This window comes from Caenorhabditis remanei, chromosome I (assembly GCF_010183535.1).
Source record: "Caenorhabditis remanei strain PX506 chromosome I, whole genome shotgun sequence".
Taxonomy (NCBI): domain Eukaryota; kingdom Metazoa; phylum Nematoda; class Chromadorea; order Rhabditida; family Rhabditidae; genus Caenorhabditis; species Caenorhabditis remanei.
This window is the reverse complement of record NC_071328.1, coordinates 10,246,664-10,264,761: the sequence shown is the minus strand read 5'-3', so window position 1 is coordinate 10,264,761 and position 18,098 is coordinate 10,246,664. Positions and strand designations below refer to the sequence as shown.

General features: G+C 38.1%; 5 protein-coding genes across 5 annotated transcripts; 1 reads left to right on the top strand and 4 right to left on the bottom strand.

The window, feature by feature from the left end:
• Positions 1-34: 34 nt before the first annotated feature.
• Positions 35-1,863, top strand: GCK72_002206 (uncharacterized protein; the record flags this gene model as incomplete). Its single annotated transcript, XM_003104831.2, has 7 exons — positions 35-157; positions 256-800; positions 851-944; positions 989-1,156; positions 1,200-1,340; positions 1,388-1,536; positions 1,662-1,863. 7 exons carry the CDS (start codon positions 35-37, stop codon positions 1,861-1,863), a joined length of 1,422 nt encoding a protein of 473 aa, XP_003104879.2.
• Positions 614-3,284, bottom strand: GCK72_002205 (uncharacterized protein; the record flags this gene model as incomplete). Its single annotated transcript, XM_003104787.2, has 4 exons — positions 614-733; positions 2,535-2,639; positions 2,684-3,127; positions 3,174-3,284. The coding sequence occupies 4 exons, from the start codon at positions 3,282-3,284 to the stop codon at positions 614-616; spliced, it is 780 nt and encodes a 259-aa protein (XP_003104835.2).
• A 374-nt stretch (positions 3,285-3,658) lies between these two features.
• On the bottom strand, positions 3,659-6,541 carry GCK72_002204 (uncharacterized protein; the record flags this gene model as incomplete). The annotated part of the gene is made up of 12 exons (XM_053723312.1): positions 3,659-3,863; positions 3,915-3,977; positions 4,030-4,111; positions 4,160-4,264; positions 4,314-4,524; positions 4,572-4,861; positions 4,914-5,230; positions 5,355-5,458; positions 5,509-5,759; positions 5,806-5,926; positions 5,974-6,161; positions 6,511-6,541. 12 exons carry the CDS (start codon positions 6,539-6,541, stop codon positions 3,659-3,661), a joined length of 1,968 nt encoding a protein of 655 aa, XP_053591957.1.
• A 5,422-nt stretch (positions 6,542-11,963) lies between these two features.
• Positions 11,964-12,576, bottom strand: GCK72_002203 (uncharacterized protein; the record flags this gene model as incomplete). The annotated part of the gene is made up of 3 exons (XM_003104773.2): positions 11,964-12,065; positions 12,115-12,468; positions 12,520-12,576. The coding sequence occupies 3 exons, from the start codon at positions 12,574-12,576 to the stop codon at positions 11,964-11,966; spliced, it is 513 nt and encodes a 170-aa protein (XP_003104821.1).
• A 1,582-nt stretch (positions 12,577-14,158) lies between these two features.
• Positions 14,159-14,989, bottom strand: GCK72_002202 (uncharacterized protein; the record flags this gene model as incomplete). The annotated part of the gene is made up of 4 exons (XM_003104690.2): positions 14,159-14,548; positions 14,615-14,675; positions 14,723-14,877; positions 14,960-14,989. 4 exons carry the CDS (start codon positions 14,987-14,989, stop codon positions 14,159-14,161), a joined length of 636 nt encoding a protein of 211 aa, XP_003104738.1.
• Positions 14,990-18,098: the final 3,109 nt, after the last annotated feature.

Genomic DNA, 18,098 nt, shown 5'->3' with positions numbered 1-18,098 from the left:
TTCTAAATTTTCAAAATCGTTTTTCAGTCAGAAAATGAAAGCGGCGTCCAGCAGTGTATCATCTTCTGGAGGGGCCATGTCACCGACAAAAACGCAGCTACCTCCTGCCCCACCAAGTCACCATCCACAGCAACAGCAAGCGATCTATGATCCACAGGTTAGCTGAGCCCAATTAATAATTAATATTGTCGCATTTTTCATGCAAAGTGTTCAATTACATGTTAGAGTACTCCTTGTTCACTAATTGATTTTCAGATGCAGTATTACTACACTGCTGCGATGCCTGGACAGCAAATGCCGACTTACGTTCAACAAAATGGAAGTAGCCAGGCTTACGCTCCCTCCAATCAGTACTTCCAGGACGCTAGTGGACAGTACGTTCAGGTTGCGCAACAAAGTTCGATGTCTGCACCACAGCCAATAATGGTACCCGGACAGTCGTACATCTACATGGCTCCACCACAACAAGGACCACAACAAGTCGTTCAACCAGGACAACCCCAGCTTATTTATTATCAGCAAGCAATTGGACAGATGCCTCCACAAACGGCACCAGTTTATTTCCATGCAATGCAGCCAACATCAGCCCAAATGATCTCTGATCAAATGACGGTTATGCCTCAAATGCAGCCAACCCTCCAGCAGCAAACTCATCAACACAGACCAATGGGTATGGAGATGAGTAATCCACGCGCAGCTCCATTGACTTCGTCGACTCCTCTTCCAACCAGTGCTGAATATGAGACGATGCAACGAGATACCCATGCTCGCAACAGAAACATCCAGCTCAGATATCATCGGTAAGATTTAAACGTCAGTTATCGCTGGAAACTGAATCGGAAAATTTCAGCGTCATGGAACATGATGAGTTGCCGATTGATGAAATCTCAGACATCGGACATGATGACACAATGAGCGCCGAGAAGGAGAACCATATGCTCGCGGTTTGTTATTTTTACCTGCGCATATTCTTATTCCAATATTTTAGCAGCACGGAGAGAAAACCGCTCGTCGTGGATTCAAAAATGCTGAAGAGCAGCCACCAAACTACAAGACTCGTCTCTGCATGATGCATGCTTCGGGAACAAGACCTTGTGATATGGGATCTCGGTGCAAATTTGCTCATGGACTCAAAGAGCTTCGATCAACTGATGCTGTACGAAATATAGCTTTTTTCATTTCTTAAATATAATTTACAGCCGGCACGATACCCAAACAATAAATACAAGACTAAATTGTGCAAAAATTTCGCTCGTGGTGGTTCAGGCTTCTGCCCGTATGGACTGAGATGCGAGTTCGTTCATCCAACTGACAAGGAATTCCAGAACATCCCACCATATGTAAGGGACATTACCTTCTCTGCATCTTTTCAATATTTTCCATTCAGCAACGTCTATTGGTTGATGACCAAGTTCTCGATCAGGATGTCGTGCCAGAAGACTACGTTGTTGCAAGACATCAGCCACGATTCTTGCGATCCAGTGGAAGATCCACAACTCCAACAAAAGTTATGCTGAAGCATCGCAACGTCGCCGGGTGAGTGAATATATTATAACGTTGCAAAGGCGGATTTTTTCACCAATATTTATGAGCTTTCTCGGGATTGTAATCGACTTTGCTGCATATTTCGCTGAGTCAACGAAAACGGAACATTTTTTCAGATCGATGATGTGTCTTTCAAATGCTGGACGTGAAGCTGCCGCAGCTGGTGGTGATTTCAGTCAGGCAGATGCTAGTCCGGAATACTTGCCACCACACTTGAGACGGGGCCGTATGGCCAATCCACCGACTACCAAACGACGAACCTCGCTCAGCACAAAGTGGACATCGGAGGAGAACCTGGGTCTCCATGGCCACTACTAGACCACGTCTCATGTCCATTAACTAGATTGCCGTTTCGTGTACCATCGACTGTACATACGTCTCATTCTTTTCTTTCTCACTTTACCCAAATCCTTTATAGATTTAAGCTATGACCACTATCACAAAACTTCTAATCAAAAAGCATCTAAGCAAACCTACCCTACTAATTCAAGTAATCAGGTCCTAGCCTTCATCAACATTTTTATCCAATTTCCTGTGCCTTTTTACCCGTACCCCGATTTACCCAGAGAGCAACTAAAGGTTTATATCCCCCAGAGTTTCAATCAGGTCTCGTCCCCCATTTTTCTTTTTCTCTTTTATGAATCCACCCCTCTAGTCTCGCTAGTCATTCTTGGGGTTTCCACCAATACACTCTAATATGGAATGTTGCCGCCCAGCCCTCTTTACCCAAAATTTCTATTTAGCATGTCAGCCATTTGCTTAGCTGCGTTCTGGCTGACATTATATAGACTATTTCTCCCGATTGCCCGATCATTCCCCAACAACCCTATAAAGATTGTTCAAAAACCAATAAAATGGTGTAAGAAACTGTTTTTTAATGATTTATGATTTCAAACAAGCCATGAAAGCGCATGGTGGGAATGTTTGACAAATAGTTTATGGTACGAGGTACTAGTTTATTTCTTTATCATTTTGAGGTAATCGTCAACGGTCCGTAGTGGCTTCGTTCTCGGCGGAGGAGGTGGAATCGATCCTTTCCGAACTGGAGTAACTTTAGCATTTTTGTTCCGAGTTTCGGGCATCCATCCACCAACCTGAAGACTTATAATTATCACCATCACAAGTGTGTTCAACTAACTTCACACAATTTCACATGTGCCCCGTGTCTCCTCCATGGATCTGGACATGATCGAGCGGTGCGAACTCGAGGAACTCGAATGAGACAGTATTCTAATGGAATATCGTATATGATTTTATCTATGTTGTAATCCAGTTCTCGGCTCACTTCCTCAGTCACTTGTCCATCTGTATTCGTTCTTTCAGTGACCGTATTTGTTACAGTAGTGATTTTATCCCACGATGAGTGAGGACGTTTCCATAATTGACGCAGCATCTCTTCCGATTTTTTCGTTTTATCCGCTTGTGAAAGTCCTTCAAGAGCTTTCAAGGGATTCGGTGTGGTTGCTTGTTTTGCCTCATTTTCAGTTCTTTCGAATGGTTTCATTTCTTTTTTCTCATCTGTATCTTCAGAAGTTGTAGTAGATTCTGTTGACACCGTACTTGATTCACTTTCAACATATTTCTGAATCTCTACCAATACTTTCTTGTTTGAATTCATAAGAACTTACCGTATTCTTAGCATCATAATATTGAGATGGGGGACCACTTCTATGCATTATTGATCTTCTTTCAGGTTCTCGTTTCGTAGGCGGTCTCATCACTGAGTTTTCTGCTCCCATTTTCATAAAAAGAACTAGTAAATAAATATAGAATAAACTGAGATTATGCTTTGAAAGGTCGCTTTTTGTTTCGAAGTTCACGAGTAACTACGGGAACGAACGTTTTCAAATTTGGACACTTCGATTATCGAATTATTCTTATCGGGAGATTGTGATGAATCTCATCAATGGGTAATCGAAATTCACAGACTGTGAGAAACTTTTCTGAAAACATTCGGATAATAAAACGGAGATTCAAAAATGTTCACAATGAATTAGTTTATTGAATGACTGTAATAACAACCAGATATAAAATAAATAGAAGTTTGAAACCCGGAACTGGAAAGAAATTGAAAATGTTAAACCCGTGATATATGAACAGGAAGAAAAGATAATTAACAATAAGTGCGAATTGAGGAATGCATTGAAACAGTATTACATCTATTGGCATTTGATGAAAGAGTTGATGAAAACATTTCATCTGCAATCGAAGATGTGGTAAAAGCATCAATTGGAAGTCTTGTTGATGAAGATGTTGTAATTGGACGAGTCATTGACGAAGATGAACGAGATGATGAAACAGTTTTACCCCCAAGACTCCTGAAACAATTTATTGAAAAATAACTAGGGGAGAGCGGTGAGAGTGCTCACAGAAGAAGCTGACAGTGCTCGTTAGTAGAAGAGTTATCATCGGTTAATCGGGATGGCTTATTTCTGGGTTAATATTGGGTTAGTGTACATGCAATAAGAACGGAAAGTTAGGTACCTGCTGAAATAGAAATAGCAGTAGTTGAATATTGAACCTGTTAAAACTCCAACTGCAAATACAGTTATGTACTTCCATGGATCTGCAAAAATACATTATGCTGATGTATGATTGATTGAGTAGAGCTCACCTGAACTTCCAGAAAGAACAATCTCTTTTTGAATGACTTCTGTCGCACATGGTTTTCGGAGTTTATCAGTTTCACAGAGACAAACTGGAACTTTTGAAGATTCCTCTGAAATTGAAAATACGTTTCCAAAAAGTCCACTAGTAGATGGACTCACTGTTTTTAAGTGGGGCCAACACTACTGGTTTATGATTCTCAAAGCTGACGACATCACACGTTCCACTGTCGTGACTCGCGGTTTTTCTCTGATCAGTTCTAATATCAATACACTCGGTTCCATCAGCCCATGCGCAATGAGGATCTCCATGAGCAAGACATTCAGCACAATTAGTTGCAAGATGACACGTGGCAGTTGGCATTTTTAGAATCTGCAATTTCAACCATGCTTTCAGAGAATTCGTTGAATTAAACTAACACTTTGTTCAGTTACTACGACTAGTTCCTCTAATCCATTTTTCGAATAAAAACTCATATCAACAATTTTTGAATTCGAAGGTAAAACTTTCAATGTAACAGCATGTCTTCCTGTTACATTAGAAGTAGAGTCTGAGTTTAAAACTATAATTTTCAGAACATTTCCAAGATTTGTTCCAACATAGAGAATATCGAAAGCACGATTATTCAAATCTCGAGTGTCTTCTTGAGCCAAAACATGGACAAAACGATCTTTTCCATGGAATATATAAATGGGATTTGATGAGATTTCTGAAAATATAATCATATTTTCCTTCTTTTAACATTCAATATGTCTCCTTACTCTGTTTTATTAGAGGCCTCAACCGAAGTTTACTCAATTCTTCCAAATCATTTGCTCTTGCACAAGAGTCAGGAGAATCCGATGAATTCTCTTTGAATCCTCCCGAAAAACTTTTTGAAATTTGTTTCTTGCTGTATTTACAGATAGCAGAAGCACCGATTCCAGCTAATTGGGATCGAAATGCTCCATAAAATGAACTTGGTGATTCAGCAACTCCAGCAAACTGGTTGAAATAGAAAGTATCCGTATCGTTTTCTTCAATTGAACACTCGATTCTTGCTTTCTCATATGAACTCCATTCTTTACTGTATGAAAGTCTGAAAGAAATGTGTGAACAAGATGAAAATGAGAGAGTTGTCTCTCTCTCTCTCTTTCTAATCCCAGTCATATTCGATTAGAGAAGAGAGAAAGTGACATGAAAACGATAAATAAAGATGATACCTGCCGCCGGGATCGTCTTCACAAACTCGTCCCACCCGCGCTACTTTATGAAGGCCACATCCTTCGGTTTCCATTGGTGATTCAGAAAAAAAGAAGAGCACTTCCTGAAAATTGAAGAGGTATTCAAAACTAATTTTCGCTGAGTGTTACAAACCTTTTTCACTTTGTGCATCGATAGAAAGTTTGCTTGCTCAAAAGAGCTCAATCCACGTGGCGTTCTGAGTATGATGTCATTCTCGATTCCTTTCCACATTTTGATGACATTTCGTCGGATGAGAAGAGGCTCAGATGATGATAGCTCTGCCACGTTGACAGTGATGATATTGTCATTAGATCGAATAAATGGTGACGTGGAATCGGCGTCAATAGGAGACATTCCAACTGCTGAGATAAGACGAGCTGGTTCTGAAAATTGGGAGCGTCGACTTTCTCTAAATCTTACTGAACCTACTCGTATTTCCTTTTTTGAACTCAGCACAAGTTGGTTGTAATCCATGAGTTCCACACAGAATAAATGTGTCATTTGTCAACTCAAAATACGTTCGGATGTAGTTTTCACACATAGCAGGGTTCTGGAGATAAATTAATAAGAAGATAGGATGACAAGTATAAAATTAACCTGGCTGATAGATGCACAGTTATTTCGTGCTTCTTCACTCGATGACCATTCATATCGATTCATTTCATTCATTGAGCTGATTGATACATTGTAAACACGATTCCGTCCACCGAGAAGTACAAATTCATCAGCAAGTTTATGAAGGACCACAAGTTTTTCATTTGGTGGAAATGACAACGTTCGAGTTACTGTAACATCGGATTTCCAGGCTTTTTCAAATTCTACATTTCAACTATTTACAGTATCTTTTGGAGAACTTTTACCTCTATTTGAGTACTTATATTCCCCTCTTCCGTTTTATCTTTCTCTTCTTTATCAGATCACTCCAAATGACACACTTCCAATCAGAACTAGTTCCAGTTTCTCTCTTTTTTGTAATTAAAAGTGAATAAAATGACAAGTGTTGTCTGAAGAGTGCAATATAAAATGTTCCAAACTGAATCCGATTCAAAAAGATCGTTCTCCGAAACTATTTAGTGACGAAAACTGTTTACATGGGTGATAGTTTGATAAGTTGACTCTGATAAGAAAATTAACTCACGATGTGATACGTCAACTCGCGAAACATTTGTATCTGGACTGAAAAAAGAGGCGGAGCCAAGAGAGGAAACAAGTAGAAGATGGAATATAAGAAAGAGCATTTCTGATTCTTCAACTCATAATTGAGTTCATTGTTTTTGCATTTTAGATATCTGTAAAATAGAAGATATGTAACACCTGATTAGTGATAAAACACTTGAGAAGAAGGAGATCATTTATCATGCGGAAAATGATAGATTCGACAGATTTGGAAGAAGAAAGAAGAACAAGAAGATCATGGTGAATTTGAAGATTGTGGTGGAAGAAGAAGAAGAAGATAAGAAGAATCGAAAGAGACGCAGAAAAGAGATTTTAGTTGGCAAAAAGCCAACTGATAGCCACATGGAAAGATATAAACGGGAGGGTGTGAACTCTCTCTCTCTCTCTCTCTCTTCCTTCGAAAGGGAGTCACATTTCGGAATGGAACAAACAACTTTGAGGTCGCCGACAAGTAAACAAAAAAGCATGGAGGGCATGTTCCTCTGGTCAAGAACAAGTTTATGGGGTTCTTTAATAATGGGAATGATCAGCAAAGAGAAAAGGTTACGGACCCAACCAATGAAATAGAAAAATATGAACATTTTGATCCCAAACCGACTTGATTGGCTGAATTTGTTAATTCAAGACGAGTTCAGATGGAATATGGATAGTGGAGTGTTAGTCTTGAATATAACATATATTTGATGCGAGACTCACCAAACATACATCGTAAGTTTTGAGATTGGTCTGCATCGTCCAAAATGAGATAAGATCTCTTGACAACTTTTTTGAACAATCGCTCCAAAAAGAGAAAAAAAGTTGGGCTAAGTGACCTAAACATAGGAGAATACAGTTAGAAAAAAGGGTTTCGAGCAGTGAAGCTTTTTTGTTCCTAATACTCAAAATTGTTAAATCGTTCCTTAAACTTCCAAAAATTTCAGTTGAAACGAAAAAATCCGAGTTTGTCTTTATAACTAAAAAAAGGAAGGAAATGACAACATTTTGGTAAATTTTAATGGATGGAAATGTGCACGTCAGCCAGTTTTCTGAAAAACAGATCATTTTGAAAAGAAAAAAGAAAAGAGAGAGGTTTCGTCGCATCGAGAAAGGAGAGAACTGATAAGTGCTGCTTATCAATTACGACGAACTCTTTTTTATTTTCTCTTTTTCAAACGAGACATTTAGGCATGAAAATGGAAGAGAACGAAAAAGAGACACAGAGTGGGATCCCCCTGGTTCCCGATAGACCCAGAAAAGGCGCGACGATAAAATCTTGAGAAAAAAACCATTAATTTCGACATTACGTCGACGCAAACCACACGGAAAATAAGTGTTTATCGAGAAATTCACATCAAAACTGACCACATTTCTACTCTAAAATATACAGGAATGAGTTGGAAGAAGTATTTGGGTGTGGTTTGGATTGAGGAATCAATCAGATTGAGTTATGTAATTGGAGATAATTGAAGGAGAGAAAATGAGTGTTGACTGGATGCTAAAATAGAGGTGTTGAATTGTCGAGATAAATCATGAGAGTGTCTCAGTGGGTCAGTTGGAGAAGATGTTAAAACATCTGTCTACTTGAGATTTACGGTTTGGAATAAGAAATGCAACACCTGGACAAATGTTTCAAAATGAATGAAATCAAGCAAATGAATTGCTAGAGCAAAATTCTAAAATCGAGATATTAGAGTTTGCGACGATAAAATCTTGAGAAAAAAACCATTAATTTCGACACTAAGTCGACGTAAACCACACGGAAAATAAGTGTTTATCGGAAAATAAGTGTTTATTTTCAGCTAATTACTAGGGAGCTTTTCACCCAACAGACATTTTCTAAAAAGGGTAGATGATTTGAAAATAGACGTCGTGGAGATTCTCAACGAATTTTAAAAACTTAAAAGGCGAAAAACGGAAATTTTAAGTAAGCCATTTCGACCACTACTGAACGAGAAATCCGAGATATTTCTCAGATGTCACGCAACATTAATAGACATGCAACAGTGCGTTTTCCCTTGGTCCAATTTCACTTTTCTTTTCAATTTCTCGAGAGAAAAAAGGTGAAAAAAGAATGGAAATGAAGATTCTAATTTCATAAATTGGTGTGGTTTGTTCAAGAAATTAGTCAAATCTGTTGACATTTTATGTATTACATAAGATGAGAATATGCAGATTGTTGGTCATGTTCCACATTTGTCCAAGATTTTTATTAAAGATTCGCTGAGATTAGACAAATTTTGCGGAACGGAATAAGGGTAAAGGGATGAGAAAAAGATGGAAAATTGTGTGAGATGGAGGAGAAGAAACATGAAAAAAAAAACAATTCCGGAATTCCAATTTCAGTTTCACATCGACAAAATTGTTATTTCTTTTTCCCCTCCCTGTACACCAAAAAAGAATGAAAAATCTGTGTGTAGGAATAGTTGTGAATAGATGAAAAAGAGTGAATTGTTTTCTCGCACCAAGGGATTATCTGGCAAACATTCGAACAAACTATGCACTCTTCAAAGCTTCCAGGTGTATTGAATTACGGTACACATTTCATTCGAAATTTCCGTCTTACTTTTGTATTTTCATTCAAATGCATAAAGTCAGAGCCTAGTCTTTGATAGTTGAGGGGCAAAGATTACAAAAATTTAGATTTACAAATATCGTAAAAAGGATACTGTAGCTTTAAGGTTTTAATGACATGAGTGAAGGCGAAACAAAGAAGATTTGAAAAGAAGATTTCCATTGTATTGATAAATTAGAATATGTAGAAGGTGTATTTATCCGATAAATTAATACTCCTTTCGAAAAATGTGTCAACTCAGAAATGAAAAGGAATGCTTTGAAAAAAGAAGAAAAAGAAGAAGATATCCCCGGATAACCTCTGGGAAAAACGGATCAATCAAGAAGATCACGAATCAAAAGTATATCTGAACTCGAAATAAAAATGTTTGAATTGAGAGGTGAATCGAGGAAAGAGAGATGATAAGAGAGCCCGAGAGAACTTATATCGTCGTTTCTCTAATTGATGTTCTTCATGAGAATCAACGGCTCCTCCTATCTTCTTCTTCTATTCTCTCTCTCTGTGTATTTTACAATGTTGCAACAACACATGCTTCCTCAATCACGTCGAAAAGAGAGGGTTCTGGCAGTTGGCAGTCTTTTCTTTCTTTCAAAAAACCACCACCACACACATATAATTATACCCGGGAAGACAAGAGATTCTGGCTCTCCGCATCTTCAATCATTATGAGAAGAAGAAGAAACAAGAGGAAGAAGAAGATGATTGGAAACAATTTGAAGGAAGTTGCACAACTCGAAGAACCTTTTTCTTTGTTTTAAATGAAAGGGATTCTCGAAATAACTTTGCAGTCGTTATAAAGTTGAGTACCTTTCCCTTTTTTGAAATGAAAAATGATATTCTGAGAGTCCAAAAGTTCTTCGTTCCTTTTCAAAAAACTAAAGTTTTGTTTGGATTCCGAAAATGGAAGTTTGAAATGAAAAGAGTGTAATTGTTGGATAAAAGGACAATCAGAGGGTGAAGAGAGGGGATAAAGAAGTAATATCAACGGAGGCGGAGTCAAAACAACAATTAAAATTTGATGGTTGTTCGGAAACTCATGACGTGGCAACAACAACACTCGGAGGGAAACAAGGTTTATGACCGAGAAGGAATCGGAATCTGTTCTTGTCAAGTACTTTTAGAAAATGTCGGAAGAAGAAGAAGAATAATAATAAACGGAGAAGAAGAAGAAGTAGTATGACGGATTTGACAAGGCTAATCGTCTTCTTTCGGTATAAAAGTCTCACTTATTTCGAATACTTTTGTATTGTACTCTCTTTTCAGGTTCATGACCTCTTCACCAGTTATTACTTGACATTTATGGGAACTTTATTCGGATGATTGGTATATGAATAGACAGAAATGAAGTTGAGAATACTGTATATATCTTATGAAATCAGGGGAAATTGATATTACAAAAGCAGAGTGTAATCGAAGAATGATAGCAGATTGATAAAGAACGTCTGGAAACAGGATAGATAGATCTAATTTATGCAATCCAATTGAGAACATTTATCTTGAGAATAACGTTCGAAAGAGTCATACAAATGGTCCATATGTATACTTTTCTTCCTTTTGTTTACTGGACTTTCGATAATACCATGAATCATTGGCAAACTTAAAAAGTCATCGGATGCCCAAGGAGAGTGAATGTACACATGTGTGGCCACTCGTCGTAATTCACACAAAACGGATTTCTAATAACAATAAAAGAATTGAATTGCATATCTCCTCATTGAGAAAAGTGAAGAAGAAGAAAGTGGAGGAAGCGTTTCTTTTATTAAATTGAGAGAATTAGTAAGGAAATGATTTGAAAAGGAAGTGTATTTCTATAGGATTAGATTTGCTTTAAACTAGAAATTGATTGTATGTCCTAATGCACTTTAGGTACTGTATCCAATTAAAAATTACGACTATTACTCTAATTTATTGTTACTGTTATAACCCAGGTAACGAGCAGAATATCGGATTGAATGAGTGAAAGGATTTTCTCCCAGTTTCAAATTCTACCCGATAAGTTATATACTATGCTGAAAATTGTACTACTAAACTGCATAATTTGAAACAACAGGAGTTTCTTCCAGAATAAACTAGTTTTGAAAAATCCTCCAAAACCTATTTTCATGTATATTATTCGAGAGGGTATATAGAAGATAATGCTGGATGTGATTAATAAACTATATTAACGTTTTGAATGGTGCTCTATTTGTGTTTTTCATAAATATCGGATTTTGACAGATTGTGTTTCGGAAAATGTCTGAACGGGAACAAACAAACAATTCGATCTCGTTTCCGGAGAAGGACTTCATTTTTTCAATTTAGGCTTATAAATCCCACTTGTTCTCAAAATAATATTTATTTTTTCTAATTCTTCCTTATACAGAAAAAAGCAGAAAAATATCAAGACAATACAAGTTAGATGAAAGGATTAGAAGACAGGTCACCAGAATCGACGTGTTTCAATTTCTCATAACTTTCTCGCTTTCCGATTTCCAATCTCTTACATTCATAAAACAAATAAAAACAAACAATGAAATGTCCTTCTTCAATTATAACTCATCTCGCTAACCCATTTGCATCGGTCCCCGAGGTCTGTCCTAAAAAGCAGAGAACGATCGGCGTCACCTTTTTCTTCTTCTTCTTTTATTCAACCAGTGTCACATTTTCAAACATTTGATAAGATTAAAGAGCAAACCCTGAACTCCAAAGGAATTGGGAGTTATCTATTATCATCTCAACTCGTGGCACGGAAATGATAATGAAACGACATATTTGTTAATACTTGATGCAATACTTTTTATTTGTCAAATTTTGTCGATTTTCGCAAATTATTATGTACAGGCAACAGAAAAAGATGCGATAGAGCTAGAAATATGATGATTTAATCGGAGAAGTGCTCCTTATCGAAGACGTACTCTCCAACTCCTGGTCCAACTCTCTTCAAATTGGCGACGATACGAGCGAACTCGTTGATCGATTTGACCTGGAAATGGGTAGATTCAGATGTCAGTTTATGTCTGATAATGTCTTACCTGTTCATCCAAATACTTCTCTTCGATGAAGTCGGTAAGATGAGCGTCATTGTGTCCGTCAGCAGTTGAGTGCAACTTCAGAAGAGACTCGTTGTTGAACTTCTCAAGAGCCAAAGCAGCCTCGAAAGCCTTCAAAGCGGTTCCCCATTCGTCCTTTTCTGGCTTCTGGATGTCTTGAAGAACGACACGTCCTCCACGGAGATTTTGAACACGCATCAATTCAGTGGCATGCTCACGTTCTTCATCCGATTGGGCTTTGAAGAACTTGGCAATGTTTGGGAGAGCAACGTCGTCACGATCGAAGTAGAAGGACATCGAAAGATAGACGTACGAAGCATAGAGTTCGATGTTGATCTGGAAGGAAAAAAAAAGCAATTGACTAGAATCAATTGACTAGAATATTACCTGCTTGTTGACGGCAGCCTCAACCTCAGAGTGGTAGTTTTGACGAGCGAGCGACATGATTGGTGATGATTTTTTGTTGCTAGTAATGCTGCAATACTGCTCAATGAGCCGACAGTTGAGTATTTAAAGAGAAATGGGCGGAGAGGAGAGTGGGTGGAGTCACTAACAAAAGTGATAAGAAGAAGAAGAAGACGAAGAAGAAGAAAGAGGAAACGACGGAGAGAGCAAGTTGAGAAAATATAACAATGATCAGCGTCAAAAAATCAAGTTGAATTAAATACAAAAAAAATTGACTGAAGAGAACAAATGAACGGTCACTCGAATAGATCAATAGAAAATGGTTGTTACTGTTTGATGAATAATACATTTCTAGCGCGCAAGTTTTGTGGAAGAATATGTATGAGCCGCGAAAATTGTAATGTAACTGAAATTTCTTTTTCGTATTATAGACCTATACGTTTCCAATAATTTTTCAAAAGAAAAAAGAAACATACGGCAATGAAAATCCAGTGAAACTCCGAGAAAGCACCGAAGATCTTACAGTCTTCATGGCAACCACTCTTACGAAAATCGAATTCATTTTCCAGAATTTTAAATAAATTTAAAATGAAGATTTAAAAAAGGCGAAAGGAAGAAGCCACAGAAGTGACGCGGGTCACCAAAATGGATTCTTTTCTGATACAGAATGACGATATTTTCGCAATCTAGGTCGTATCCCGTGATGAATTGTATCCCTGACCCTTCCATTATCAACACAAAGTGATCGGTAATCGATATTGACATCTACTGCGGCAAAGAAAGAAGTTTATCATCATTGTATCACATCACGTGAGCTCCAACATTGAAAAGACGAAATTTCTGTGTGCGTGCAGTGGTTGGTATTCTGATAAGAGACGCTACGTGCGCTGCTTATCAAAGGGTACGTGCGCTCAATCGTCTTTGTTAGACGATTGTCATCAGCCTCTCTTACCATTTTTTTTCATTGATCAACCTGTATTGCATCAGGTTGAACGCATTTGACAGCAAAGAAACATGTATTTCCACGTTTTACAGTAGTACAGGGAGTAGCTTGGAACTTCCAAGCCTTGGAAGAGATGATATGGAATGTGAGAACGAAATGTCACATTATCTTCTATTTGTCTGCGAGTAAATGTTGTGTTTGATTGATGTCCGAAACCATCATCACCGTTTCCTTTGAAAACAGAAAACATTTTGTAGTAATGCTGAAAAGTTATCTTCATATTTTACGAAAGTCAATATTCGGATTCTGAAAGAATGGAAAATATAAAATATGCAATTTTGTTCATACGTTAGAGAATAAATTTAAAATCCTGAAAACAAATCTCATCAGAATGCTGTGACTATGCGAGAGCGGGAACAGGAAATAGAAGCAGAGAGAGGGAGCAAACTAAAATAGACGAGAAAGATGAGAAAAAAGCAGTAGGTTATTATGGTAAACGGTGAACCATGAAAATTTTTGTGAATAAAATGGTTATTTTACAATCATAACCGTAGTGAATACAAAAATGTGTGAAGGAGAGGGGGGAGCGAATACGAACAGAAAGAAGATGAAAAGAGAAAGGATATGATACACTATAGAAAAGGCAGAAGAGTGGCGGGAGACGAGATTTAGTTTCATTCAAAGCAATGAACAGCTCCAGTTGCTGAAGAAGCTCTTCTTCTGTGTTCCAGTTCCTCCGACATTTACACGACCCGCATTGGAAGATGATCCACCGGCACGCATCTCGTTCTGCTCCATCTTACTCTTGATGTCGCGAGCCAGCGTAAAGAACGCTTCATCGATGTTGAGATTTGCTTTCGCTGAGGTTTCAAGGAACTTCGTACCATACTCAATAGCCAGCTGCTCTCCACGTTCTCTCGACACCTCGCGACGTTCTTCAATGTCACACTTGTTTCCAATAATCATTCGCTCCACATCCGATGCTGCGTGCTCTTCAATGTTACGAATCCAGTTTTTGATGTTTTCAAATGAACGCTCATTTGTGATATCGTAAACGAGAATGATTCCCTGCAATACAAAAAATATATAACGATCGTATCGGGCATAGAAATAGAAAACGATTTTTTAACGAACCATGGCTCCCCGATAATACGCCGTGGTGATTGTTCTGAATCTTTCTTGGCCGGCTGTGTCCCTGAATATTGTATTTGTTTTCAAGGCTGATATTTCTTTAAAACTTACCAAATTTGTAATTTGATCTTCTTCCCATCGAGTTCGATAGTGCGGATTTTAAAATCGATTCCGATAGTTGAGATGAAAGAGTTGTTGAATGAGTCATCGGAGAATCTAAACAAAACGCACGTCTTTCCAACTCCACTGTCGCCGATAAGCAGAAGCTGTAAATATATCAATTATGAATGAAATTCTTCATCTCCCAGTTCACATGAAACTATGGGGCAACAACACTTTCAGTATTACCTTGAACAAGTAGTCGTAAGTTTTCGCCATTCTGTTGTTATCTTTGAGAGAGAAACTCTGAAAAAATAACATTACAAGACTGTGAAGAAGTTGATTCGAGACATTGTTGCGAAAACGAAAAAAGAAAATTCTCTAGAAGAAATTTTAAACTGAACTTTAAAGAAGGGAAACAAATTGGGAACGGATGCCAGCTTCGCAAACTTAAACTATGAAATATATGAGTGACCGGAAAGTTAACACGAGCATCTGTTAAACACCTTGAAGCTCTGTTCTTGTGCAAGAAACGGGCACTATTTGATGACCAGGGTCATGTGAGTAATTAGCGATTCCCACGATATCCCAGTAGGGAAAATAAGAGAAATAGAAGAATGAGGAAATATTTGTTTACAATAGAAAATCGATTTCGAAATAACGTTAATCATTTGTCTTCCTACAGTTGAATTCCACCGCTTACAATAACAGTGGTCACGGGTCCCCGGAAAAAAAGTGTGGGTGCAGCAAAAAAGCAAAATAGCCAGCGGTATGCGGCCACGGCCATCAGCCAACAGCTAATGTACGATTACGAGCCGTTAGACCGGAGTGTCGTTTAAAATTCGCTCGTAAACGTCAACCGAACAAATACTGAATATTTTTCAGAATGTCAAATGATGGTGAAAACTTACCTAAAAGCAACAGTGAGGCAATTATCGCCGATCTTTTGAACGATTTGAAAAGTTCTGAAAAGGTTTGTCTCGGGATTTGAATGAGCTTAAAAGTTTTAGTTATATTTTCAGACTTTCTCCGTTGACAAGTTAGCAGGATGTGACGAAACTAATGTCGTAGGTGAAAAGAGAAAGAAGCATCATAAACATCGGAGTAGTCATCGATCAAAGAAAAGTAAAAGAGAACGGAGAAGAAGTAGAACATATTCCGGCAGTTCAAGAAGCAGAAGTCGGAGTAGAAATCGAAATAAAGAAAGGAAAAAGAACAAGAAGAGAAAAAGTAGAAGCCGAAGTCGTTCCAGACTTAAAAGCATGAAAGTGGAGAAGAACGATTCAATGGCTAATTCTTCTTCTTCTTCCTCTTCTGGTAAAGAGTAAGTTAATCGTCATTTTCAAAGATAGCAGTTTTTCAGTACTCAAAACATATTTTCCTGCTGTTCTCGAGTATTAATTTAACTGCAATTTATATTTTTAGAAAACCTCAGCTTCTCTCAAAAGAGAAAGAAGAGACGAAACAATCTTCAGACTTCGTGGAACCTTCCAAAAAAGATCAATCCGAAAGTTTCACAGTCGAAGAGGAGTTCTGCACGCATAGAAAAAAGAAGGAAACTAAATTGGAAATCACAATCAAGTCAATTCTGCCAGAAGCTGAAGGAATCTCGAGCAAACCAACAAACGAAATTGAAGATGGAGAGATTGAAGATATTGTGTACGGTCCGCCAGGGGCATCGTTTGCGGAAAATGAGACGAAAGATTCTAGCGAAAAGGTATTACAAAAGTGTTGTTAATTAAGATGCTAATAAAATTATCGCAGAAAGAACTTAAAGCTGAAGAAGATAAAATTGAGCGAAAGACAGAAAGTGATGAGACAAAAGAGAAAAAAAAGAAAAAGGAAAAATCAGAAAAGAAGCGAAAAAGGAGTTTGTCAAGTCATGGCGACAGGAAGAAAGATAGGTAATGTTCTTTAATAATTGTTTACCACTTGTTATCATATTTCTTGAACTTTCAGCAAGCTTTCCCGTCGTTCAAGATCTAGAGATCGACATCCAGTCCGTAGACAATCTCCACTCCCAGAACGATCTCAACGAGATAATCGAACAAGAAAAAGAAGCGAATCTCGTGGGAGAAGAGCTAGGAGTCACGATAGGCCATCTAGATGGAGAAGTAGATCAAGAGAACGGAGAGATTACGATGCATACAAGAGGAGAAGATCCAGGAGTCGTGAAGTTATTGACAAAGAAAAACTGTTAGCCATTGCAAAAACCAAACGAGCAGAGATGATGTCTAATGGAGATAGAGACAATGCTTCTATTGAGGATTTCGTGAGTAAGTTTTGGAAAAATAGCTGTTCCAGTCAGGATCTGACATGGACGAAACTAAAATTGTTTATTTTTCTTTTCAGCCTATTGTAAAAAATTACAAAACCGACAAGAACGCGAGAAAAGAAGAGAAGCTGGACAAGCTGTCAGTGACCATGAAAGTGATGGGGAAACAGTACGGTACAAACATCCATATGCTATGCCGAAAGAACCTATTCGAATCAATATTGTTGTGAGTTTGTACTACTCTTCAAATGTTGATTTCAATGAATACATTGTTAAATTTTGAATTTTTCCTACTTTCAGACTGCTACTTCTGCTAACCTAGCTCAAAAAGCTTTGACTGGGCCTGAAGAACCTGCTCAGCTCGGAGCTTCTCAGTTACGTATCGTGTATCCTGTATCGTCTGGAGCTGTACACAAAGAAAACGCCGAATGGATTCCGGTAGAGAAGGAAGAAGTTCCAAAGAGTTGTTCTGTCGAGCAGAAGAAACATGTAGCTCTCACAAGTCTTGACATTGATCGATGCAGAGCGCAAGGAATTGTGAGTTCATAAGAAACCGCTAAAATGATCGCATTTTGACTTATAGCCAATTGCACCTGTCTCCGTTCCGAAGTTTCTCACATCCATCTTACCGCCTCCTCCTAATCCACCACAATTCCTGCCAAACCCTATTGATCGTAAGTTTCAAACCATGTTGTCATTTCGGAAAACTTGATCAAATCGTTAGCTTTCCGTCCTCCAACTCCTCCTCCTCTTCCGTCAGTACTGTATGTGCCAACCAAAGATAAAATGATTCTCAAAGAGCCAAAAGATATTGCGATGCCTGCACCGAGTGACATTGGGAAAGTTTTGAAGCAGCGTACAGAAGCTCAAAGAAAAGTTTTATCAACTCCGAATGATTTCGATGCTCATCGTGCATTACGTGAAGCTAATGAGCAGGTAATATTGTTGTTGATATCGTACTCTACATATTATTCGGTGAAAATTAATTCAGATAAGTCTGTGGGCAGCTCTGAAAAGTCTTCCTGGAGAATACACCGGAACAACTGGATTACGATTACTGTCTGCCGATGAACTACAACCACACAATCCCAAATTTCATGCATGGGTCAAGAA